General features: G+C 41.6%; 1 protein-coding gene across 2 annotated transcripts in view; it reads right to left on the minus strand.

Annotated features, from left to right (window-relative positions):
- ITPK1 (inositol-tetrakisphosphate 1-kinase) overlaps positions 1 to 26,178 on the minus strand; it is a 156,836-nt gene that overhangs the window by 102,657 nt on the left and 28,001 nt on the right. For both annotated transcript variants that reach the window (XM_049828741.1, XM_049828740.1), the window contains exon 2: positions 17,434 to 17,458. In XM_049828741.1, coding sequence (XP_049684698.1) covers positions 17,434 to 17,458 — 25 coding nt within the window. The remainder of the gene's footprint in view (positions 1 to 17,433; positions 17,459 to 26,178) is intronic.

The raw sequence follows: 26,178 nt of genomic DNA on the forward strand, positions 1-26,178 counted from the left end.
AAATGCAATGGGAGATGTGGCTGTGGCACAGTCACACACTTGTGTTAGCCTGAATCTTCCTAGGAAAATGAGCAAAGGAGGACAGAGTGGCATCAACTTTGGTTCAGATTAGCAACATAATTATGTATTTCATGCTCTTCAACAGATCGACCAGTCCACATAGAAAAGATGCCACTGCTGCTACCCATAATGGCTAATCCTGAAATCCCACTTTCCTGGCTCCACCGCAGGGGCACTCACACGGCTCCTGCCCAGAGCCGCCTCCTCTGACCGCAGGACATATCAGACTACAGAAAAGGGTTTTAACCTGCACGGATCTTGGCATTGTAAAGCTAGTCTTGTTTACACGACTGGCCCAGTCCCCTCTGGCACAACCAAACTAAGCAACAATCCACATCAGCCATGTATAAGTTAAAATGTTAAATTCAACTACGCAATGAGAACAGCCTTCAGATCCTTCCGATTAATTTTTTTATGCCCTGGTGTAGACTCACCAAACATCCTGCTGAAAACCTGCTTGCAGAGAGGTGTTGAGGCAAGAAAGCTCTCTATACTATTGGAAAGAGCAATCTGTCACCTCCCCAAACCACTTCAAAAAAGCATATTAAAAGTGTGGCAATAAGCTGCTGGTGTTTTGGTTTTTTCTTTATAGGGGCATAGGTTCTGCAAGTCACCACACTGCTTGGCTTCTGTATGTATGTCTACTAAATCTGACCAGTTCCTACAGAACCAAAGTCTCTCACTGAATACTAAAAGTATCTCATCTTGTAGGGAAAACCTTTTAGCAAAAAAAAAAAAAAAAAAAAAAAAAAAAAAAAAAACCAACCAAAAACAACAACAAAAAAAACCCCAAACAAACAAAAGTTTTCATCCTGAAATTTGTATTAGTTGCCTCCTTCCCCCCCCTCCATGTAACTAGCAAGCGTGTGGATTACATGAGTTCCTTTTGCATATGGTATCTCATTAACTGAAAAGGAAAAAGAGTGTAATCACTGAAACTAACAGAAATTTCTCATTCTTGAAGCTACTAGGAAATAAAAGCTTAAAAGCCTGTAATTTTAGCTTTCTTCTACTGCATTGCCATTACGTAGTAGATTCACAAATGTAATTTTTTTTAATAGAGCTATGAGAAACACAAATGCCAAAATCATGCTATTTTGTAAATTGTAACTACGATAATTTCATTGAGACTGTAATTCTGCTGATGACACAGACTGCTGCATGTGGGATTTTGTATATTTTGCTCTGAAGTCAGAGAAGTCCCCCAGAAGTGGCCAAAAAAATACTGCAATTTCTATAAATGTTCACAGAGGGAAGGACACCAATGGATTAGCTTCAGCACAGGGACCCGAGAGGCTCTGCCTTCTTGTGCCCCAAAACTATAAGTCATCCATGCACATTTACATCATTAAAGTAATAAAACAGGTCTAGAGCAACCCAAATACAAGCAGTGCAACAGTGAAGATGGTCAGAAAACGTGCCAGCATTCAGTAATGGAATTCATTCAGAAAAATTTCTCAGCTTAGATGGGATGGTGGGGGGTGGAAGGGGGTGGGGGAATGAATGGACAAAGACAGATGGAACAGGAGTCACACAGAAAAGTTTGTGCAGAGCAGGCTGCTGCATTCATATTTACAACCAGAGGAAACAGCTAGAGCGTTTGGCATTCTCCATGAACCCTAATAACAGCAGCTCAACACCTTTGAAACGCAGGTTCATTACTTTGCAACTTAACCTCAGATTTCAGATACAAGATGGACCAATATGGTCAACTGACTTGTCCTATGGCCCAAGGCACAGAACTTCCCCTCGCCATGACCCACATCATAACTGACAACCAGCCAAAATCCATATCTTTGTGAAAATAACAAAGACTTTATTTTAAACGGTTTCAACTAACTGTGAAGCTAATTTGATACCTAGGAGTATCTTTTAATAATTATTTACCCTTGACTAGAGCACCTCATTGCCATTGTAATACCTGCAAATTTCATGTTCCAACTACATTTTCTATGCCATAAAAAAAATAAAAAATCACCTTTCAAAATCTGGAGAAACACATGCAAATTTAGTGCTGGCAGCATTAGTTCTGCCACATATTTCTTTCAGAACATTACAACCAGTCTCAGGCTGTAATTCAGCATTCAGCAGGGGCCCAGTAGGTAGGACTCCACACTGAAGCTGGTTGTGGGACACTACTGCAAGTGTCCAGACATACTGGCTTCCACCTTTAGCTACCAGCTAGCACCATAGCTTACAACCCAGGACATGCTGCAGTAACACGTGAGGTGCAAAGCACTCTCCTGCCTGTCTCGGTGCAGGAAACAAGGAGTGACAAACACAGCAGCATAAGCTGGTACACAACTAGCAAGGAGCAGAAAGGAGCCAAGCAGTTTAGGGGGACTGTCCTAACAGTTTATCATGCTGCAGGAAGCTTCCCATCATCAGTGCTCTCTCTACATAAATAGTCATTCAAATGCTATACTCCCATGGATGAACAGATTTTGGGTAGGTCTGTCATCACAGGCGGCAGATCGTGCACGTCTCTGCCTATATCTTTGCACAGACAGAGCAGACGTAACCTGGCTTTGCCGGGGATGCCACCCGGCCTCACTGATGTGGCACGGGGCTCAGGAGGCTAGTAAGTCCCACAGAGAACCAAAGCCAGCCCTCTGCCGCACTAGCACAATTTTGCAACCTCAAAATGAAGAGCTGGCTTGCCTCCAGCCAACTTCAAGTACAAGCACAGGATAGGCCCCAAAGACACGTCCTTCAGCACAGCCTGTTCTGAACACCACAGCCCAGACATTTGTGAAGGGGAACAAAGAGGGACATGGAGCCAGTGCAAAGATTGGTTTGAAGTTTGAAATTTGTTCTTCAAGAGCTCTGTCCTTCAGGCTTAACCTGCTTATGCTAACTGCAGAAACATTCAGCTCAAAAGGAAGAGCTTAAACAAATGAGCCAGTAAAACTCCATAAAATAAGGGACACAATGCAAACCAATGACCAGCAAGTTGTTTGTATCCTTGACATAAATACAGGCTTTCAGCATGGAGATTAAGTGACTTGAACTTTTTGGTAGACATGCCATTGTTCCATTTTGAGCATCTTATTCCAAAACTACAACACATAGAAAAGCATCATCTAATGTTTTTAGTGTTAGCCTTAATAAAACACATACACAAATACCATTTTAATTGTCTTTAGTTTTAGAATTAGCTTGTATAGAGTTATTCTTCTACCCATTTATCTTGGTCAAATTTACAGCTTTTGAAATAGGTGAAATGACAAACACGAAGCAATAGATAGTAAAGCAGATCAGTGTCCACTGTTTTGCACAGAAATCAGCCAGGTGAGAAGTCTGCTATATAGTTCCCAAAACCAGACTGAAATGACAGGAAACACTGTATGTGCTTTTAAATGCAAACAAGTGCAATGAGGGGACTTAACTGAAAGCTCTAGCCACAACTAATGGCTTCTCATTCCCATCAAATGTAAATTCTTCAAATCGATGACTGCTGCATGCATCTGCAGAAAGGACAGCAGAACCTTAGATAATCTCTTTATGCCATGGACAGAACAAGACAACCGAGACAGGTTTGGTTTGACCTATCCCCTCAGGTTAAACAAACTGTGCAACAACCCTGCCCAAAGTAGACTACAAGTGTAAAGGCACAACCTTGCCCTACCTCCTTATAGCTGGTTCATCTTAGCTAAACCCATGACCTTGACAATACAGTGAAGTATGACTTTCAACATCTGTAGTGTTATGAACAAACTAAGCATGCAGCATGACAACCTTCAAGTCAGCGAATTATGCTACATGTAAAGATCTCAGCCCCTTAGTGTTAAAGTATATTATTGACACAGTTTCAGTTTTGCAAACTGAAAGATAATTCAGCACACTGGTTTTGCAAACAGAGATAATTCAGCTGCCTGTTCTCATGTTGAACTGTTCCAACTTACAGGCTTGTTGTATGGCAAGGTAAGTTAGCAACTGAGGAGAGACTTGAGGTCCTTCAGTAAGTCAGCCTCCCTGTTTTAGTAGAAAATATCACTGCTCATGCTCAGCACTGTATCTTCATATCTTCCTTACTATAAGAATGTATTTTACATGGGATATTTTCCAAGGAAAATAATAGTGTTCCCTGTTTTCTCCTCCTTGAAGACACCGGATTCTAAGGTTAGAGCACTAAGAATTTGAAGTGACTGCAGGAATACCAGCAGCAACAAACTGAATTCCACTGAAATACCACCTTTTCCATTAAAATGTAGACTCATACCCCAACTCTTTGAACACTCAGGTAACACTAGACTTAAATGCAAATATTGCAGTTTGGTTTCTTCTTGAAAAGCTCAGGAAATGGTAGAATTTCTTCATCCCACATCCCAGAATCAGAAAGAACAGTTAAAATAAAGCATTGCCTTTCAACACTCAACAACAACTTCGATACTCAACCTACCATGTACCCCTTGAATGAGTAAGATCTATAAACACAATGTCAGCTGTGTTCCTGTCAAGTTACTGTTACCTGCCAAACGCTGACGTGGGGCATTTCCCATGTATTTACTGTCCATACTTCAGACCCTGAGGACAATTTTTAAAAAAGAAAATGTTTTCTGATTGCATTCAGCTTTCACCTCCCGTCCAAACTAAGACATTTAAGTCAAGAAAGTTATTGGTATCAATACACAATAATAAATGGCCTGAAATATGCAGACATTCAGACTTGAACTTATAATCCCTATCTATCTCAAGAAAAACCCCAAACCCTGAACAAGATAAAAACCCCACCACTCAGGAAAAGACATGTTGATTATTAGAAACAGCAGAGTCTTACAGCTTTAGCACAGAGCTGTAAAGTTGGAACACCAGTCTAGATCCCAGACTCCTCCAGAGAACCTTTATTCCTTAGCTATTACTTGGTGAAGCACTAATTAAGAAGATTTAACAGATTAAAGTGTGAGTTGCTTTAATATCAAATAGTTGCTTCTATTTAAATACTCAGGAGATGCTCCATTAAAACAGCTGCAGACATCCCATGAACACCACAGAAGCAGAAAGTATTATTAGATTAGGATGACAAACACGTAAGTAAAGACTGAAAAGCAAAGAATTTTACTAACAGTGCCCCACAGAAACATGGAACTCTTCAGTGACCTGCTTTGTTTTGCTTTAAATTTCTATTTACTTGCTGTTTCTGGGTGTTTCCTCATTGTTTTATGGTTCATTGTACTAGCATGAGCATGTCATAGGCAACCTCACTGTGCCATAGGCTGTTGCTAAGTGATCCTCTGCAAACACACAAAGTTCTTGAGACAAAAATCATAAACAATGCTGACAGATTCCAAGTTGTAGCACATCAATCTTTAGAATATTTATAAGAAATTAAGATTCCCGATCATCAGCAACTATGCTTGGTAGTCCTATATAATGAAGTAAACTGTTAGCTCTTCTTTTAAACATTAACTTGATGGCATTACCGCACCAAAACTTGGCTACAAGACATATCTGGGCAATAACAGGCAACCTTCAAGACAGCATTTCCATGGACAGATCATTTTTCATGCATGATTATGCAGCATTTACATTGCAATTCCTTTCACAAAGCAAAAAGGACAGCATAGTATTACTTGCAAATCACTTATGCTGTAAGAACAGTTAAGCTGCACCCACTCTAGGAGAGCCTCAGACAATAGCTATAAAAAACTATCCTCAAAAACTGGGAATATTCAGCACTACAGAAAAGGCAAAAACACTGAGATTCATCGATTTGAAAAGGACACATCAAAAGAGTCACAGAGCTGAGAGCTATAAAAACACACAACAGAGCCCTTTCTGGCTGTTAAGAAAGCACAGGACAGCCCACAACAACCTCAGCTGATTCGGGACTACCACAACTCCTGGGACGTGACCATGGCTTAGCAGGTGCATGAGAACAGCTTTCAAGTCCCAGGTGGCCCAAGGGCAGTGGGCTGGCCACACCTGCCTTCTAGAAGCACCTCTGGTTTGAGCTCAGTCCCTCCAAACGGAGCATGGTGCTTCCAGCTGGTTCCCTGGGGCAACCTCTGGGTAAGGCACTCCCTCCTCTCCTCCATTGCTGTCTGGAGCGGTGCTCCTTGCACACCAGAGCGTACATTGGTTGGCAGAGCAGGGACTTGGTAACTAAAGCCAGGAGTGTAATGAAAGCAGACCTGCTGAAAACATCATTTACACCTTAGTAGTGTATGAGTCAGCACTTCGCCACTTAAGAAAAAAGGAACTCGACAATGCAGAGGTTGAAGAGACAGCTAGGAAAATGCATTTCCACTTGCTATCTAACTTTCCACAATGCAGACTAACCACCCACTGACCATCAGGGTGTGTTGCTATCCTCTTTTCCTTCCTTGCACTATATTGAAGTCAGACCTACTCTATACTAGTACAGAAGTAAATATAAGCCACTGACCTGCTGTACAAAGGGCTGAGTGTCCTAGATTAGTAAAAAGACATTACATCAACTGACCCTTCAAAGGCACTGCAAGGCCTGGACCATACGGGATAGACTGAACACACTGTGGCCTTAACAGCTACATACAAACCAGAGACCAGCCGTACCAGCTCAGGCACAGCACTATCACATCTGTGCAGCACACAGTGTTCGCAAAGCCAACGCGCCTGTTGTGCACATTCACTGCTACGGGCTCAGTCGAAAAGACCCAGATTTTAGGAAGCACAGAAAAAATTAGAGATGCATTGATCTAATCATACAAGCAGGTTGAAGAAGCTAAGAGCCAGCAGGCAGTAACATCTAAGACAAGCAATCACAGCATTTATCAAAAGAAAGCGGAGAACTTGAGCATTCAATACACCTGTTAGGCAAGAGGGACAGCTGGGGTGTAGTCTCCTCACCCAGCAGGAACGGAAAGCAGTGCGAGGACGATGCACTTACATTACTGGCAGGAAAAGGGTCCTCTGACCAATGCAGAGGTGCCACTGTTAGAAACCCACCAGCAACTCTAACCTGCCCTTTTTGGCTCAGAGGCAGAAAAACAATCCCGAGCAGGGATGGGTGGGAGGATCTGTCACCAGCAGGGAGCAAATGCTCTCTCTACCTCCTGTTTAGTCACTTAGGTCACAGATAACCAGCCATTAAGACCTTGAATGGTATGCAAGTCATCACAGCAGGCTCATGAACATGTAATCTGCTTTGACTCTGCTTCAAACTGCATTGTACTTGAAGTTAAAAAGTTCTGTTTCCCCCTTTACAGCTGCGGTTCTTTTTTCAGCCACTTAACGATGTTATCATGAAGGAAAGGGTATTACAAGATAAGCTTGTCTAGGTTACAGGAAAGAACATTTTCCAAGCTAACCTAAAGTACAAATGATCTCTCTGCAATTAACAAATTCCCTACAGACTGCAGTTAGCTCGTCCTCTAATCTTTGCCATCATTAAGTCACTGAACAATTTTAACACAATAACTATGCTGCTGAGGTTACAGGACGGTAGAGTTGTGCAATGAAGCTTCTTTGAAGCTTCTTGTACAAGAAAACAATTTCAGATGCACTTAGACCTTTGAGTAAAGGAAGCTCTTGGCTCCAATGAACAATTTCCTACAAAAACAAAGCTAAAAAGCTTTTCTTGGTTTGCAAAGTCAGCCAAAACTCCTCTGCAACAGTTGTTTCCCTTACATTTCAGTCTCTTACAGTATTAGCTCAGTCCCAATGGCATCTTTTCCATCCTGTCTTCAGATGATTCTGTCAAAACACTGTAAATACCTTGCCAAACTGCAAACAAGTTATCAGGAGGAATTTTATTTTTTTTTTAAAAAGGTCTTCACTAACTACTGAATACCCATCTTATAACAAACACTCAAATGAGAACACAATATACATATAAGTTAACGTGTATAGCAACTTTAAATTAGATTCAAACCCCCTTTTATTCAGGGAAGCATGCCAGTTGGGAAATTAAATGAGGCAACCATAATTTACTGAAGCAACCTCAGGTTGAAAAAATTATTAGTGAACTCGAGTAAGACACTGAAGTACCTTGGATCCTAAAATAACAGCCTAAGAATAGTATAAGGTAAGTCCACCGCTTAGCAATGACAGAAGCAGTCTATGGTTTGTATATAGGTATAGTTTCTGGTCTCCCGCTCATAAACTCTGTTGTGCCATTTTTCAAAGACAAGGGAGCACCACTCACAGTTTGATTTAGTTTTTTTATCATATCAGATATCTTTAATGACTGGTTAATTGACAGCATTGTCTTAGGATCCTACAGGTCAACAAGCAAACTACAGAGGAGAAGTTCTCTTGCCATGCTTTTATTCATCTATAATGTGAGCAACAATTAATTCTTTCAACTCCTTTACAAAAATAACCTTAACATAAGAGAACAATTAAAATAAAATGGTCTACAGTATCACCGTTTCAGTGATGAATCTATGCTGTATACCAAAGTCAGGCTTGGCTTTGCTTTGTTTTTAATGTGCAGTTGAGTCACAGAGAGCTCACCTGGATACAGAGCCTCCTAAGAACAAAACCACAGTGCTCTACAGATGGGTGAGCAGGAGGGGAAGCAGCAGAGCACAGGCTGTGACTACCATGAAAGAAACTGCCTCACACCACTGCACGGAAAAAGTTCGGCGGCTTTTGCGGTTCCTCTGGCTTTGGGATTTATCCAGATTCGTCACTATGTCAGTAGCAAGCCGTCTTTAAATATACTGACAGTATCATCCCCAGTTTAAATCTGAGCAACAGAGATATATTCACAGGAACCTGCCAGACAAGGCTTGTCTTCAGGCTGCCCCCTGGCCTGTGGGAAGAAAGTTAACTCCTGCCCGCAACCTTCTTACCTTTAAAAGAGCTTTCCAAAAGGAGGGACTCTATTTCCACCACGTGCTAAGGGACTGCTTAGGGCAGATCATATACCCATAGGTATCCAATGACTATTTCAATCCATTTTGTAACCATGGTTAGCCCACCCTTGCTCCTGGCATAGCCAGAGGAGAACCACACTAACCTCATCTAGGAAGTTGCAGCAGCAAGTCTCCTTTTTGACAAGTCATGTGAGGGAAGAGAGATGAAGAAAATAAAAAATTAAAATGAACATACCACTGATCTCAAATTTTCCATAAATGTCACCTTATGTTAAAGAAACATTTTGGATAACCCACTTCCACCTCACTTTGTAGAAACTATGCTTGTAATCATCTAAACTTCTCGTGGCCCTCTCCTTTCTTCCTCAGACTGAAATCCTACATTCAACAATTTCCACCCTAAGCTATTAATTGCACTGCTTTTGGTACCAGTGCAAAATGACCTTTAGCAGTACATATTCTCAAAAACTAGACAAAGACAGTGATTAAAAATAAACTATCAAAAAGTCAATGCGTGTTTTCCATTGATATGCTAGGTCAATGAGAGATATAGCAAAATAGCACCCAAAGGCACAGAAAACATCTACAGCATGTGCAGAAACCCTTTCTGTCCTACCTTTAGATATAGAGCAAAGAGGTCTACACTGTTGAAGAAAAAAAAAAAAGCAGATGTATTGCTTTCACCAGAAATGCAGAGTTAAAGTGAATAATAAATATTCCTTCTAGTAAAAGGCATCACTCTTAAAACAGTGTCCCTTCAAGGGAAAAAAAAAAAAAAGGGGGAAAGGGGGTGGGAAGAATTCAGCTGTTCTGATTAAGCTGAAGACACTCTGCTTTCTTCTGCTATAATTCCATGAAGGAAATCAGGTTCAGGAAAATGTTTCCAGGTTTTGTTGTGTTTGAATGTGCTCTGTTTTATATAGGGGCAGCTGAAGTACACGTGCTAAGAGTTTCTCCGACTTAAGGCTTAAGACCAAATAACTTAAGACACTTTAGGACCCAATGTCTTTAAGGACCACGTTTTATTGGAACCCCATTCAATCCTGTGACATGAATGCATTTATCTCCTTTAATTATGAAGTGCTAGAAAAGCAAACGAGTATGCAGTGATCTCCAGATAAAATTATCACAAGTCACAGTTCAGATCAAAGGAGTAACTAACTATTGCAGAAGCTGGAGAAAGGAACAGTCAACAACATATACTAAAAAGACTTCCCCCAACTCCACCGATCTTCTGCAGAGTCCTCTGGAGGTTCAGACTTACCAGCACCCTCACTGAGGAAGGCAGGCATACAAATAGTCTCCTTTACTGTTCTGATGATATTCTCTTTATAAAGCTTTGGTTCAAAGCAAACAATTCTGAGGTACGGTGGACACCAGAGTCATTGCTCCCAAAGGAGCATCGTTGTCCCTGTGGAACAAAACCCCAGGACTGAAGACATGGTTACAACTGCTGTCACAGGAATGAGCTTGCAGCTCTGCCTGAGCAGAGAATTGCATGATCTCACCCCCAAAACAGACAAAGGTTGAGGCATTCAGCTGGGAGAGGACACCTCAATACTAGGGTCGGAGGTACAATCGCCCTTGGCATGGTATCATATTAACTCTGCATCCTTCCTACCCCAAGAAAAAACTTCAGAGAAGGTTAAAAGAGCTACATGCATATTTGTACTTCAACACAGACTTTATAGTTTCAGCAAGCCACAAATGAGACAGGTAGGTTTTAAAATAAGGCTTTTCCCAAGTCACATGTCTCCAAACACACTCCATTTGCCCTGCTTTGATACTATATCACAACACCTGCATCCAGTGAGACAAATAATCCTATTGTTTAATGCAGCCCAAAATTAAAGCCTGGTCTTTGCTGGCCCATAAGCACCACTGCAATAATCATGATCAATAAAAGCAATGTCTAATTGTCATTTTGTGCAAAGACTGGGACTGTATGCTGCAAAATATTGCTAGCCAAAAGGAGGCAAATACAGTTTTGCTCCTCAGCATTTCTGTAAAGGTCTTATTTTTACCCATACTGTTTCTTGAGGAGGGATTTATGAGGCTTTGCAGGTCACAGAAGTATCTGGGAAGACTCTTATATGCTGATGACTGGAAGAATATTATACACAGCAATCTTCAGAAATTACCAGCCCCCATTAATAATCTCATTTTCCTTCACACACTCATCTTACTCTACATATCCTCAATTCTGATACCTCAAAGCAACTTAAATGGCATTCCACTACATGGAATATTACCTTCATTAGGAAACAGAGGCAGAATTTGTAAGGGAGTTGCCCAAAGCACCTACAGTAAGTGACGAAGCGAGGCAACTCCCCACTGCAATCTCAATCCCCTTACAGTCACCAATATCTTTGGCAGAGGTCCCACAGGGACTGGATTTCCACCCAGAACATCCCAACTCCCAGCTTTTAGCACTGTTAAGAATCACTGCCTCATTACTACATACCAAGGAGTCAGGAAAAGACAAAAGGGTTGGGTAGAGCTGGCTCCATGGGCAAAGGCAGTACAAGCTCAAACTGACAGCCATTCATTACACCTTAGTTACAGATTTCTAAATCTTAGCAATGTTTTCATTCATCCAGATGACTTCTGCAAGTGACTGCGGAGCCCACACCTCTCCTAGGCCACTGGGATTCAGAGTCAAAAGAAAGCAGTCAAACCAGTCAGTAAGAGACACTCTGAGCCACAAAAATTTCTTCATGGTTCTCTAATTCACTCGCCAAGAGTGAAAATAAATCAGATCTAAATGTATTTTGATTTGTTTGGCTTACTCTGTCTGATTTTTAAGAACAAGTGTTTATTTTTTTAACCTGCTTAATCCACATGGTGGAAATGTTCTGTAGTTTTCTCTTTCTTCCCTGCACCAATAGATGTGTGCTTATTCTTCTTCCCCACTGGACCAGAAAGGGTCATACTGTACCTAACTGACCAGTCTGCTGATGCAATATATAACAGCATGCCAAAAACATCTCTCCCTGCACTGGAACCTGTGCTGGGCAATTCTGCTTCTTAGGTACCAAGGTGGTCTCACACAGAGGCATCTCCCCTACTGAGAAGGACCAGAGAGAGGATTCTGCCTGGGATTTGGCTTCAAACCCAGAAACAGCAGGACTGTGGAAGAACGAGATTGTTGAACTTCTTTGGAAGACCCCACTTTGTTTGGTTAGCATACTCCGAGTAGCACTAATGCTAAGAAGTATCAGGATCTTTTCAAGATTTTAACCAGCAGCCCCTCACCTTCAAGCACATGCAAAGTACCTAACACAACCCAGACTGGGAAGGGCTGGAGGGCTTCTGTAGCATCATTTCCAAAAATGCACTGAAGGCAAAGCAGACTGCCATTCTCAGGAGAACATGGACTTTACTGAGGGGCTGGCATGCATGTAAAAATAAACTTTCTTCTCCCTGTACTAGAAAGCCAACTCTCCAACATCTCAACAACCCTGCTTGTTTTGGAAGCTTTCCAGTCACATCTTTCTGTACATGCTATTGGATATATATTTTATAAGTGGCTTTTCTCGAACACTGCTCCAAGCTTATTCCATTAATACTTCATGTGAAAATAAACCTCTCCGCATTTCAAGAAAACAACAGTTCCCTGGCAACAATTAGTGGAAACTGTTGTCATTCGTATTTTACTTTGGAGAACTAAAAAGGGGGGGAGCGGACCCTCAATTCTCCTTCACAAGCCTCACTAAAACACACGGTTCAAAGGACAGTTTTCTTCTCCAAAGTAGAAGATTTCAAATATCAATTCCCAGAGAGTTGGGGGAAAAAGGAAAAACAAAACAGCAGCCGAGACCATTGTAACTACCACAATCAGCTGTTCCACACTGGAAAACATGTTGTCCTCCATATCCCACTGCTATTAAAAAATGTGCAGCTTGAAATACAATGACTAATTCCACTTTTATAGCCAACTGACTAGAACATCTTTCTAAGATAAAAGAGAGCATTAGCGTTCATCTGAACCAAAAAATACCCACTGAAAATAGGAAATCTTCGCTATTTTAAAATTTAAAAATACAAGCGAGAGCTCTAGGAAAGCTTGGGTGTGGAAGTGCTTGAAACAGCTTTGAAGTCACAAGAAACGCAAAGGCTCCAAACTTTGTCACACAGAGACCGAACTGGCAATTTGTCAGAAGACAAAGGGCTGCAGCTAATTATTCTGGATTTGCATAGCTTGTGAAACAAAAATAAATGCATGTCCCCATCAGAGGCACTTGTGATGATTTCCACTTCACTGCACATGTTTTCAATCTTACATTCTTCAAACTAAGCCAAACAGATTTTTCCTGAAAAACAAGGTAGATGGAGATGTTCTCTCTCCCTCACCGGCGCAGAGAGTCATAAGAAACTGCATATTTTACTGGCTCAAGAACCACCAACAATTTTCAATTCTAAATTTGGCCCTATGCTAATTTGGGGGATGGAGGGTTGAAATTGAACAAACCAAAGTTTTTATTTAAAAAGATCAGAAACATCTTTACCTTTTAGAAACTACCTAAACCCCTTCTTTCCTATATTCCATTATAGAAAATAGATTTTTTTTTTTTAATAGTAAATGCCTCATCAGACCACCACCGCATAAGTTCAGAGGCAGCGTTTCCCTTGAAACAATGATGAAAGAATTTATTAGGAAATGCTTCAATTTAAGCATTTACTGGCAAGTCACCCCAATGCCAGTGTATGAGCTGCTTTGCCTCAGCTTTGCCAGCTGCTGCCTGCCCAGTAACTGCCTGCAGGCCATGGCAGATGGGCTTCAGTCATGTTTGTCACCTGTTCAGAGCATCTTCACTCCTCCTCTGGCTACCAGCTCAAGCCACTCCAGCTGAGCAGGCAGCTGCAAGGGGTGGCAAGAGCCGGCAAGAAAGGGGAGGTATGCAACTGCCACAGGAACCACAAAAGCATTACATTCAGAATACTTTAAATGCAGCCTTAAGATTAAATGCAGCTGAATTGGTGCTGTCATTCACTGAAAGAAAGCCAGCAACAGCAGGTCTGCTGACCACCTTCAATTGCTCTTCCCTTCCTTTTGGGCCCCGCACAGCAGTACAGGGAAGCCCCAAAGCTGAGCAGCATGTGGCCCCATGCCTCTTCTGAGACAGCGGCAGCTGGAACTCCTGTCCCGCAGGTTTGCCAGCACAGCTCCCAACAGACTGGGGCTGGTACAGCAACAGGTTCCCTAGAGGAGCTTGGGTACATCCTTCAGTCTTCCCTCCTGCAAAACTGGAACAAGAGCACTTCCTTACCTTACAGGGTAGAAACGAGTAAGCACCCTAATTCAAAAAGCAGCCTGATACTGGGGTGATGCCTACTTAAAAAAATTAAGCAAGTGACCTGCCACAAGGTAAGAGATATAGCACAGTATTCTGTTAAGAGCCCGTATTTAAAAGCCAGGACGACATTTGTTTTTTTCTTGTAATGTAACACTGGTTTGTAGCTGCCCCCCTAACTTGGATTTAAGCTGCAGAAAGCAAATCTAGATCCAAAACATTGCCAGATCTTAAAGATGCTGCTACTCCGAGTTCTGCCGCTGCCCACTGGTAAAACAGAAATGAGCTAACCCATTTATACTCCCGAATGTTTGGGTGCAGGCTCAGGCTCATGCTGTCTTTGGAAAGTTCATAATCTTTAAAGCTTTTTATTTAATTCATCTACTGTACTATCTTTTAGGCCAGATAGCTTGATGGATGTTACTCAGTTGTACTATATAATGTCACACATTTCAGCTCCTGTGCATTGAGTCCACAGTGAATTCTCATTATGTTAGAGTTTAATCAGTATTTCTAAAAAAAACCTATTACTTATCACCACACAAGTTGAGAGGTTCTTTGTTTGTTTTCAGTGTGATGCTTGAATAATGTCTTACTGCTGGATAAAGGAGCATGACTGCTTAGCATCCCACTGCCATTCCTATTCTTCCATTATTTCTCTTTGGAGGATGTGCATATTCCCCCACTTCATAAAAACAGAAAGCTGGAACCACTCTTTCTGCTGGAACTGAAAGTCTGAGACAAGACAAAACACAGAACTTGAACACAAGTCACAGAACATTAATTGCTGTCTGTAGTAGCAGCTCACTGATAATCTGTACGGTGCAATTAGCCTTAAGATAGCAAAATAAGAGGATTTCATTGGTGTAGGTAAAGAATAGAGGACCATCGTAATTTCCTTACTGCAGGAAGGAAACCGAAGTCGCACATGTGCTTATTTGAAGACTTCGAAGACTTCCCTTCAGTAGTAGGAAACTCTTTCCTGCTCCTGTGAAACATCTTTGGAAAATAATAATCTGACATCTGTTCACAGAAATCAGCCCGTATCAGTCCATTGTGCTTTGCTATCTGGAAGCCAGTAACTGTACCTTACCTTCCGACTTGCTACTTATTACTGGAAAGCACGTCTACATTCAGAAAAAAATTTGAATTTATGTAAAGAAGAAAACAGATAAACAGCCTCTGTATTTTTGTGTTTTGAGTTACTTGTCTATTGTCAGGTGTAAAAGCTAGTTTCTCTTGAACAGGATAGGTTCTTTAAAGGAAGAGAAGGGGAAACAAATCAAAGAAACGCTGCTGCTCAACATAGGAAAACAATATTCCCTCTGTCAAATAAACTTTGTCCAGCAGATTGACACCAAGACATCTTCCACCTAGAAGCAGGGCTAGTGGGACAGATCATGCGAGGTCATTCAAGCAAAGCTTTCTAGTAATACTGGATGGAGAAAGAGCTCATTTCTGATACATGCCCTACTGGCTACAAGTACATGCAACGGGATATATGAAGCAACACAGAAGTGATAGGCAAGGGGTGATCACACACAGCCATCCATCCTGCTCTAGCAGAGCAGCAGGCATCAGTGTTTCAGGTATGCCTTTGGGGCACAGATTCCCAGTATAGGTTAGTCTGACATCTCAACTATGCTGCGAAATATGAGACCATAAAGTAATTTTACACAAAATCCTGTCTAGTTCTGTCCAAATGTTTCCCGAAATGCTCTTCCAATAAAGAAATCCTTTCCAGGCATTTTGTGTCTATCTGATGACTAGCCATTAAGCTACACAAACAACCGAAGGCTAACAGGTAACCCATGGAAAGACAGCAACTTTAATCTACAAGGTAAAATGGAATTTGCCCTCTGTTCAGCTAATTGGTGTATTATTGAATTCATCTCATACAAGCACCTTGCTGCCTAAACGTGCAGTGCAGGCACAAGGCACATGTAACAAATGCAGACATTGGACTGTAATACACTGGGGTATTATTAAAATAATAGTATCCCCTAGACAGCGACACAAATATAGGCTAGCTTTCTCCCTCTGCTACTTGAAGCTGTGCTTCGCAAATGCTGGTTTGTATTTAACAATCCGGAGATGCTATTATCACAACTGATGAAAGAAGCTGCTCCTTAGCTCTGAGCAATAGGAGGTACAAGTATGGAAGATGATGCTGTAGTGGTGAACGGTTAAATGCTGCCAGTAAAGTATGTGCCCTTTTTCCTTGGAATACCCTGCAGCTCTCAGACAACCACACATACCTGAAAGACATATTCTCCAGTTTAACCAGCAATGAGAATTTTTAAAAGCCTTTTCTGATAGTGGATTCTTTAAAATAACATGGGCTGATTTTTCAATTTATTTTTTTTTAAGTGCTTTTCTCCTATTCCCTACTAGTGTTGAGAAGCACCTTTCACATAGACTTAAGAGCAGCCTCAACTATCAGTGACTAACACCCCATTTTCCTCCTCTCTCCTCTGTCCTCTCTATCGAAGCAGTTCCATCTCTGCTACTGAGATATGAGAATACAAGTGTGAGGAACACACTGACCACCTTAAACTGCAAAATGAGCACTAGGTAAGCATCAGCCAGACTGAAACCTATGACACACAGCTCTTCTAAGTACACGAAATAAGCCAGAAGGAAAAAGCATGCTCCCTCTTCAATCTTTTAGGGCTATAGTGCTCTATGTTACAGCTGTCATGTAACATAATTCCCTTCCCAAGTTGCCACCATCCTTTAAGTAACATCTTGTGTTAAATATGACCACTCAGACCTGGGAAAGAACAAATGTAGCCAACACCTGAGCTTATCTACAGATGGGCTACAACTCGAAGGCATTTCAGTATCATTTCTCTGCTCACTAGGTTACAAGAACATTCCTTGTGCCATAGCTTTTTTCAAAGGCCAGCTCCTGTTTCTGTTAAGCCTGACTGTCCACAAACACAATAAACACAGAGTAACATCGCCTAATCAACTATCAGACCTTATTAACAGACACCAGAAAAGCCTAACTGCATTCCCACTTTCACCAAACTGCATTCCCACTTTCACCAGGGCACCTGCTGAGTTAAGACTAGATGGGCTCAACACACGCTTCACAAAAGGGGGATCCTCTTTTTCTGAAAACAGTATCTGTAGCAGAGAATTGAACGAAAAAGAAAGAAAAATAATTAAGCCCAGGTCATGTTGACATCTAAATGACAGCATTTAAAATCCGTAAGCCTTCTTTATAAGAAAATAGAGGGCAAAAAAAATGAAATATAGTTTTTACTCACCTGTACTACTTCTACTCCTCTTTTCCTGGAAAAGAAAAGAAAAAAAAGGGGAATGGTTAATGTTGGAAACATGGGGAAAATGTAAAAACAAACACTAATGGAAAAGAATTGCTTCATACTAGAATACAAACAATAAAAATCTGCACTAATGAACCTGATTCCAATTCAGGAATGCACTTGTTCAATTCCATTCCCTGCCTAAGAAGCACTTCAGCAGCTTCTGAATCATGGCCTCAGAAGCAACCCAAGATGCGTACTAAGCAGCTGCACTGCTGGAACTGATACAGCTGCCAAGTGAGCAGAGGTAGGAAGTGGCTGATGTTAGGGAGGGAGCATCTCAATTTTAGTCAGTTCTACTTTGCTCTTCATTTCTCATCTGTCCTCAGAGTGTATGACTTGCACCACAGCACATTCCACATGCTTGATAGATTTCTGATTTTGATCCAAAGATACATGCATAAATGTATGGGAGAATGAACATAGCACCTTGCAGCCATTTATCCTCTTATTTACAGACTTGTTCTACCCCTGTCATCTTTGTACACAGAATGCTTTGCAGAGCTACACACACAGTGACTCGCATCAGTTGTTCTCTGCTTGAAACCCTTGCCAAGAAATTTTTAAGTTGTCCCATGGCTTGTCTCCATCACAAGCACAGGAATACCCAAGCTGGCTCCACAGACCAGCCCTGCAAACAGAACAGGGAAGGGGACAAAGGAAGGGTATAGGCACAGGTCAGGTCCAGAACAGAGGGACTGCCCTGCAGCTGGAGCGCCCTGCCAGATGTTTCATCATACTGCTGCAACTCCATCGCAGATACATCCCCATAGATCCACTGCTCAAGACAGATGATCCATTTTGGAAGCAGTGCCTCAAAACTACAATTATTTAAAACTCCAGCTGGTGATTGGTACTGCACTGTGCATGTCAGAGAGACCTAACTGTGCTGGCCTCAGCAGAGGCAATAACCCCTACGTCATGTAGCAGTGCCCAAAGAAAAGCTAATAAATTACACAAGCAGCCATACAAGCAAACACATACAGATTCAACCCCATAAAGCAAGTACACTCCATTGTCCCAGCCCAAGTAAGCATCAAGCTACAGGCTGGGATGGGACTCTGCATTCATCAGCCCCCAGTGCTGCAGTTTTCTTTGGGAAGAAAGGGACACACACCCAGGTATGTGAGCAGAGAAACAGACACGGCATACTGCAATACCCTGTTCTAGATGGTGGGCAGTCTGGATGTGGAGACACCAGAAAGTGCAATGCCCCATAGTTTAGACACATCCTTGGACTTCAGTTCAAAGACTTGTAGTCAGTCTGGCTCCTGCAGGAGCAGAGTTCAAATACTTGGTTTTTTTCAGAAAGGCACACGCCTCTGAACGCTGGTTTGGCCACACAGGGAATAGTTCTAGTAATCCTGAAACACCGAGGATAAGAGACTGGAGTGGCCTACTACTTATACTCCAAAATGTCAAGAACTGCAATTGGTAGAGCCAATTTAGGCAGATCTGTAGAGATGGTCATCTACTCTGCTGGTACGAGAACTGAGATTCAGGTACATGCAGCCAGACAATGCTCAGTCACTGCATTTGACAAGTTATCAAGCAAAACAAACCATTTCTGATCAAGTCTTGAGAGCAGAACTGAATCCCTGGCACAAAGCTCAGCTGTCCCTGCTCCATGCCACCCTCCCAATATATGCAGGCTATTTAAATATGTTAGAACCTTCTCCTCACTTTGAAGACATAGCGAATTTAAATTAAAAATCAAAAGCCTTAGCAAACACAAGACAGGAATCTCTCTTTCTCACTCCCACTAACCCCACATGCAAAAATCAAAGACCCTTTTTGGGAGAGGTCATGGAGCAGGACTGCCTAACTCTGCCCTCAATACTTTTCTATCTAAGAGCGTCTGTGGTGTTGTCCATAGTCACAACTGCTGCACGCTGCTGAATACACAATGGCTTCTCCAGTTTTCCGCCCGATACAGTAAGTCTTTCTTTTCGGAAGCCATTACAAAGATGCCCAAAGGGACAGGCGATCAGTCAGCATCTATGACACAAATTGCTCCCTTCCACTTTACCAGTGTGGAGTTTCTCTGGCCTAGAAGCAGCATGCACTGCACAGCCACAACAGAGAGCTTGTCGTTGCTCAGCAAGAAAATTTAAAAGAAAATGAAACCAAGCACCTCTTGCCGAGAATTTCAAAGCCCTCTTGCAGATCACAGTAGCTTGTAAATGGTGGGTAATTAATATACTGCCATTACAGTGTGGGAAGCATTGCTGCAGACCATCACCTGAGGCTGGCCAGATGTGTTCCAACGGTGTTTTGAAAACAAAATATGAATCTCCTAGAGAAAGGGTTAATAGCCAAATTGCTGAAACCATGATTTTCACACAGCTAAGCAAGATAAGTAAGAAATATTAGGTAGGGAATTTTTTTTGTAAATTAGGGCAGCAGCCTACTCAGAAGCATTCCAAGTATTGTAAGCTAAAATTAAAATAACCAAACCATCTATATTTTTGCTGTGTCTGCCCTGGAGTAAACAGAACAACTCAAAACTGCCATTGCAATACACGAGGCTTCAAACAGGACCACTCCAGAGCCCCTAGAAGAATAGAGGCTGATGGCAAAGGCTGCATTTCTTGCCATGCCTGCATACACGCTTAATAAGCTTTGTGCTACTTTGAAGAAGAAAAATATTTGCAAGCTGGTTGCCAAACCCACTTGAGAAAGAGTCAGTCCAAAGGTCTTCTATAATCCCCTCAAAATGGACTTTGCAAATTTACTGGGACTCATCGAAACCGATTGTACTGCCCAAGCAGAAGGAAAGAAGTCAGACCAGCACCCAAGCAGGGAGAGAAGGGGTGCCTGCTGTTGGATATGATATCACACACGCTTGAAAAGCTATGAGAAGGACGAAGCAATTAATTGCCAAGGTTAGCTTGTAGCGCTGGGTCTTCCCCTTTTTCAGAAGGGGGGATGGCCCCCTTTGGTTACCTGAAACATGAGAACTTTTCATACTTAAACCCAGGGGGACCAGAAACCATAGAAGCATGCATATTTTGAGGATTAGTTAATTTGGAAAAAATACTCTACCAAAATAGCTTTTTCCGAAAATAAGTTATTTTAAAAACAAAAAGTATCCAAACAACCAGGATGTCAAGCAATCACACACCTCAGTTCTGGCATTAGCTGATTCTCCACCTCGAAGATTTCCTATGTCAGTGACTTCAGACTTTTCAGCCAGGCAGGTCACAGCTGCAAGCTCAGGGCCCCAGGACATACCTTATGCAACCAAGCATGCAATACCATCTAACCACACTGCCTCATGTCATATGCAAAAGGGCTTAGGGACAGGCACGGAAAGAAAGCTGATCCTACACACAAGAAACTCTGGGACCCTCAAAAAATGACCAGAGGGAACGAAGCAGGCTGTGGGCCACAAGCAATTCCCCAACAAGGGACTGTCTGTGCAGGACTCTCAATGGAGACAAGACGGTTGCTGAATTAACTGCTCTGGGAGTCTGACAGAGCCATGGACCAGCCACCACTTCTTCCTGTGGTGCTTAAAAAGCTGCTAAGAAAAATACATCCTATAGCCTTGGTGTACGTTCTTTTAGGCTGTTTCTTTAGCAGAGGATAGGCTTTCCGTTAGCTATGCCGAGACATGCACCAGAGATGCACTTAACACACATGAGATACTACAACAAACTCCTCTCCCAGCGCAAGCCACAGATGCTTGCATGGGTACGGGAGTGCAGCTCAGATGCAAACAGCAAACTGCAAATTCTGCAGACAAGCGAGACAGTTAAGAAAAATTAAGTGAGGGATACAAAAACTTGTCCAGGCTAAGTACAATACTTCCAGAGGTACCAATGCCTATGTCAAAGGTGCTGTCTCCCAGGGGGGCTATTTCACTTGGAGTACTGACCACTACTTGTGTCCCTCATTGTATTCTCCATGACCCTTCTTTCTTCCCTTGTAGCTTGACACTGAGCCACAGCCTACCAGAGGAAGAGCTCCCATTCCCAGCTGGCCTGGCTGCCTTCCGATATTAGGAAGGTTATACAAAACCCACAGCAAGTCTCTTTTTCTGAGGGGAAAAGAAAGATCATTATTAGCTGTATTTCCCTTCTCCCTCCAAAGAGGCAACACGAACAGGTCAAAGAGAGACTGCATCTGCCCGCTTTCATTGAACAGATGTTTGAAAAATGGTCAGTTCTAACCTATCCCAGAGGTCACTATTTTTAAAATAAATTTCATTCCTACGATCATCAGCTCAGGAAAAAAAAAAAAGGAACTATTAGCAAATGTTAGAAAATGTCTGGGAGAAAAGGGGGAAAAGTATTTGAAGGTGATAAAACTAAACACCTAACTTCGAGCAAACCATCAATGTCTTCAACTGGCATAGTATGCCTACAGCAATGGAAACCTATTCAGGTGCAGTACAAATTACTGACTGGTGCTTCATGTGTTCCCTTCCTTCAGCACACAGCTCTGCTGAATCATGCACTGCAACGTTTAAAGGAAAAACAGAAACATTTAAGTAACTGCTGCATTAGCCTGCAATATCAAATAAAACCCAGAAGCTTGTTACGGCTTACTAGTTCTATACCTGAACCCCATGAACAACTCTACTGGATAATGCAAGCCTCCCCATATGCAATAATGACCAAAATAATTACCATGCAGGTTGGCTTCATGTTTAAGTTAGAATGACGTATGGATTCAGAGAAGAATTCAATATCAAGTGCATAAAAGCACACTAATTGGTGTTTTGGAATCAATGTTTTACTACAGCCTCAAACTATGTAGAATAGTTAGCTTTTGGGGTTGGGTGTTTGTTTGGGTTTTTTTAACATCCAAAGTAAACAGTTTGGACTAATTCCCCACAGCATCTAGGACCTGAACGTTATAGTGAGTCACAGTCAAAAGAGAAAATTACTGTCTAGTCATAGATCATAGCCATGGTTAAGTAACATATTTTTGCTGTCTGGTCTGAGTGACAGATTGAAAAATGCCAAACAGAACTTACAATTTCAAAAGTAAAAGGCAATCTTTGTATCTGTTTTAATAGCCTAAGAAGTTATTAGTGCATGCACTGAAGTTCACTTTCTCATAAGAGAATGTTTCACCTCTAAAACATCCCATGTAAAAAAGTGGCAAATATTAATAACAATGTATTGCTTTGATATAAAAAAAACAAGAGCATTTTCCCAGAAAAGCAATACAGTGGCATCAAAGGGAATCATATAAACATTAATGCATCAGAGCAAACACCTGCAGCCACCAAGACTTTCCACCACACTGAAATTATCAGACATGGATGAAGGCACCAGGCAAGCAATACCAAAGCAAAACGGCCTTGCAGACAACCCGTTTCTCCTCCTGGCAGAAAGGCAACCTCAGCTCATTTGCCTTAGTTTTTCCATTAGCAGAATACCCTGCATTTCTGTTGTTACATATTTGTGAGGATCCTTGCTTTTATTATTTTTCATCACTGATGGACTCCACCTTACTGTCTATCAGGGAAGCAAGCAAGTGGCAACCCCAACACGGGAGTGCTCGCTGTCCAGGGGCCCTGGCTTACACAGTGCACATGGAAGTTAACTGACAGCTTCTGAAACATGGCAAGACTCAACTGTAACGTGGGTATTTTTTGTGGTTTGTTTTTTTGCACACAGACCATCAAGCAGGCAATTAATCAGAGTTAATCTTACCAATTTATATCCAACTATTCTTACCTTTCAGCAAGCTTTTCCCCTCCAGTAATCAGTATTTTGGAAAGCTTTATGACTGAAATGGATCAAAAGTTGGCATTTGGGGGAGGGAGTGCTCAATTTTCTCAGTCTGTAAAGCACCATCGATCCAAAAGAGAAGTGAAATAAAGTGCACCTTTATAATCCGGTGGGAACAGATAATGTAGTATGGGGGAGAAAAGGTCTCACTTAAAACTCTTGAGTGCTCTTTAGATGGGCTGAAGAAAACCCAAGACTTTGGGCTGTTAGAGAGGACCTTTTAAGTAGAAAAAAAAAAAAAAATCAGAGAGGGTAGCCACATTTGTGCATTTCTTCCTTGTTTTTATAAACAGTGAATGGTCCGAGCAATAGGACCCCTGATACATCAGACACTACAACACTGTAAATGGTTTTCACACCACCACCCCATTCACACATGACATTTGGTAGAACCATCTGATCTTCTCCACATCTTCAAAGCATTGTATCATCCCATTTACAGCTATAAAAGTCCTTCTTAAGAGAGTGCTGTATCAGAACAAAGTGCCCTGAAAGGGACTAGAAAATGAGAGGATCTTCCTAGGGCAGCAGCAGCATCACTCCAGTATTCACCTGCAGCACCACAATGCTTCCACATGCCACAAATTCCCACCACAACACACACAAACATTCACCAGCATCTCACAGCAAAGATCCAGCCAGAAAGCCACTAACCCCTTATCCTGCAAGAGCAATGACAAAGTGGAGCATCCAACATCATGATTTCAGAGGTTTAAGTAGCAGGGAGGAAAAAGCCATGAAAGAAAGAAACCAGACACTGTAAGCAGTAACTAGAGAAATAAATCGCCTTTAGCCACTAAATATTAATACAAAGTTTCAGTAATGGTTTCATGAAATATTACAGGGCTACTAATTTCAGTATGAAAAAACAGATATTGCGGAAATAAAATCAGTATATCCCAAGTTATAAAAGCCATAAAGTCAGTAAATACAAACTCAGAAGGATCTGTTTTCTTTTTAAACTAGGCATTTGAGATGGATCAGTGCTGCTGAGCTCTGCCAGACTCTTTTCTTGGAACTAGTGACCCCAGGTTCTGGGAGCTCATACTCACTGCTTTCCCAGCAGGGACACAAAACCTTTAACCACAGTCTTTTGAGAGAAAAAAAAAAAAAGAAAAAAAAAAAAAAAAAAACCACCAAATCACCAGCTGAAGAGCCATCAGTGGGAAGAAGGAATGATTAACAGCCACACAGAAAAATTATTAAAGGCAACAAGTTATTCAACCTACCAGACATTCAGAGACATATTTAGTACCTGATGACAATTATAAGCAATTGGGCAGGGTTCAGCCTTCAGCCATAGGCTTACACCACCAGACATTATCAGATTCAGTTCCCAGCTATGGCAGGCAGCCACACCATGTGATCTCTTTATAACCTTATTAAAAACCATCTTCAAACCAAGCTGTTTTGGCACCGTATCTTCCATTACAAGACATTAATTTCCCAAAGGTCAGAGTCCTTCAAATTTGCAGGCTAAATTGTTCCAGCATCATACTTTGGCTTCAATAAACTGCTTGCTTCCTTAAGTGCTGCAAAGAACACGCATGTCCTTTCTGCTCCCAGCTTCCTTTGTCTCCCCATGACCCTGGTCACCCCAGTGTTAATATGACCCTCTGCATGAAGCAAACACATGACCCATCCCTTTCAAAAGTCCTTCTAAAGTCACGAGGCACTGGCGATGACTGAGAGAGACCTGAGAAGAGGCAGCATAATCACAAGGCAGAAGACAGTATCCCTTCTGGGGACAGATATGGTATTTATCTTTTACATATATACACATATTAAAACTCTTACTGCAGAAGCTATTAGAGGCTTCTAGAAACATATGAACATATTTACAATTTACAAACAAAATGAACAATAACCTCACACTAACAGGTTATAATCTGAAGGATGCTTAATATTGCATACTTGCTCTCCAGTGCCATGATACGTTCAATTAGCTGTCATGCTGAGGCAGAAGTTTTCTGCATGTGTTGATAAAACTTCTTGGTACTATAACCATAAAACAAAATATTTTATTCTCTGAAATCTACTTTCCTAAAATTTACATTTTATATTATTCTTAGCAACTCTCCTTCCATATTAATTTAAGCAAGCAGTTACAAATTATTAGTGTCTTATTCTGTTAAATCACAGAGTAAGTTGCTGGTCAGCAAATAAAATTCTAAAACCTTCCATTGCCAGTGGGGCCCCGAAATCAGGTGTGCAGATTTTCCTCAAGGGAATCTTCATGCAACTTGGGCAAGAAGAGCAATCCCCTATTTGCTAAGAGGTACCTTAGCGGTTTGGTATTTTGTTTACTTCTGACTTTCCAGATATTGCCAAATTGCAGGAAAAACTGTATCCCACTTCTTAACATCTATTACACTGAAGTAGGAAGGCAGATGTTAGTGTCTCCTCAACTCTTCCAGTACGAAATTGGAATGTAAGGCAAATAAAACCATACTGAAAGACCTGCCATGAAAAGCTACCTACACTGAAGCTGAAAGGACGACTCACGTTGACTCAATGCATGAAGATTTCATCCGTGTCATTTCTGGATAATGCTGCTAGAACTGCTCCAGCCTGAAAGCTAATGGGAAATGGATACTTCCACTTCTTCCCTGCACCAACACTGGATCCAATAAGCAGACAGTATTTTTCAGTTTTCCAGATGACATGAGTCATCACTTTTTTCATTTTGAAGAAGAGAACATCCTAAGTGCTCAAAAAGCACAATGTAACGGTAAACAACTCTGCAAAATGGCATTAAAAAGGGCTGCCAGAAAAATGCCATTTTAAGAAAGTTAACAACAAATTAGGATGGTCAGTCACAAATAGTCACATGAAAAAGAGCAGTAAATGTAAGGAAACACTCAACAATCCTGCTGGCAGTTAACTGGAAGTATTTACTGTCAGGAAATACCCTGAAGCTCCTGTGGCTACAGCTAATAGA

This window comes from Accipiter gentilis, chromosome 25 (assembly GCF_929443795.1).
Source record: "Accipiter gentilis chromosome 25, bAccGen1.1, whole genome shotgun sequence".
Classification (NCBI taxonomy): domain Eukaryota; kingdom Metazoa; phylum Chordata; class Aves; order Accipitriformes; family Accipitridae; genus Astur; species Astur gentilis.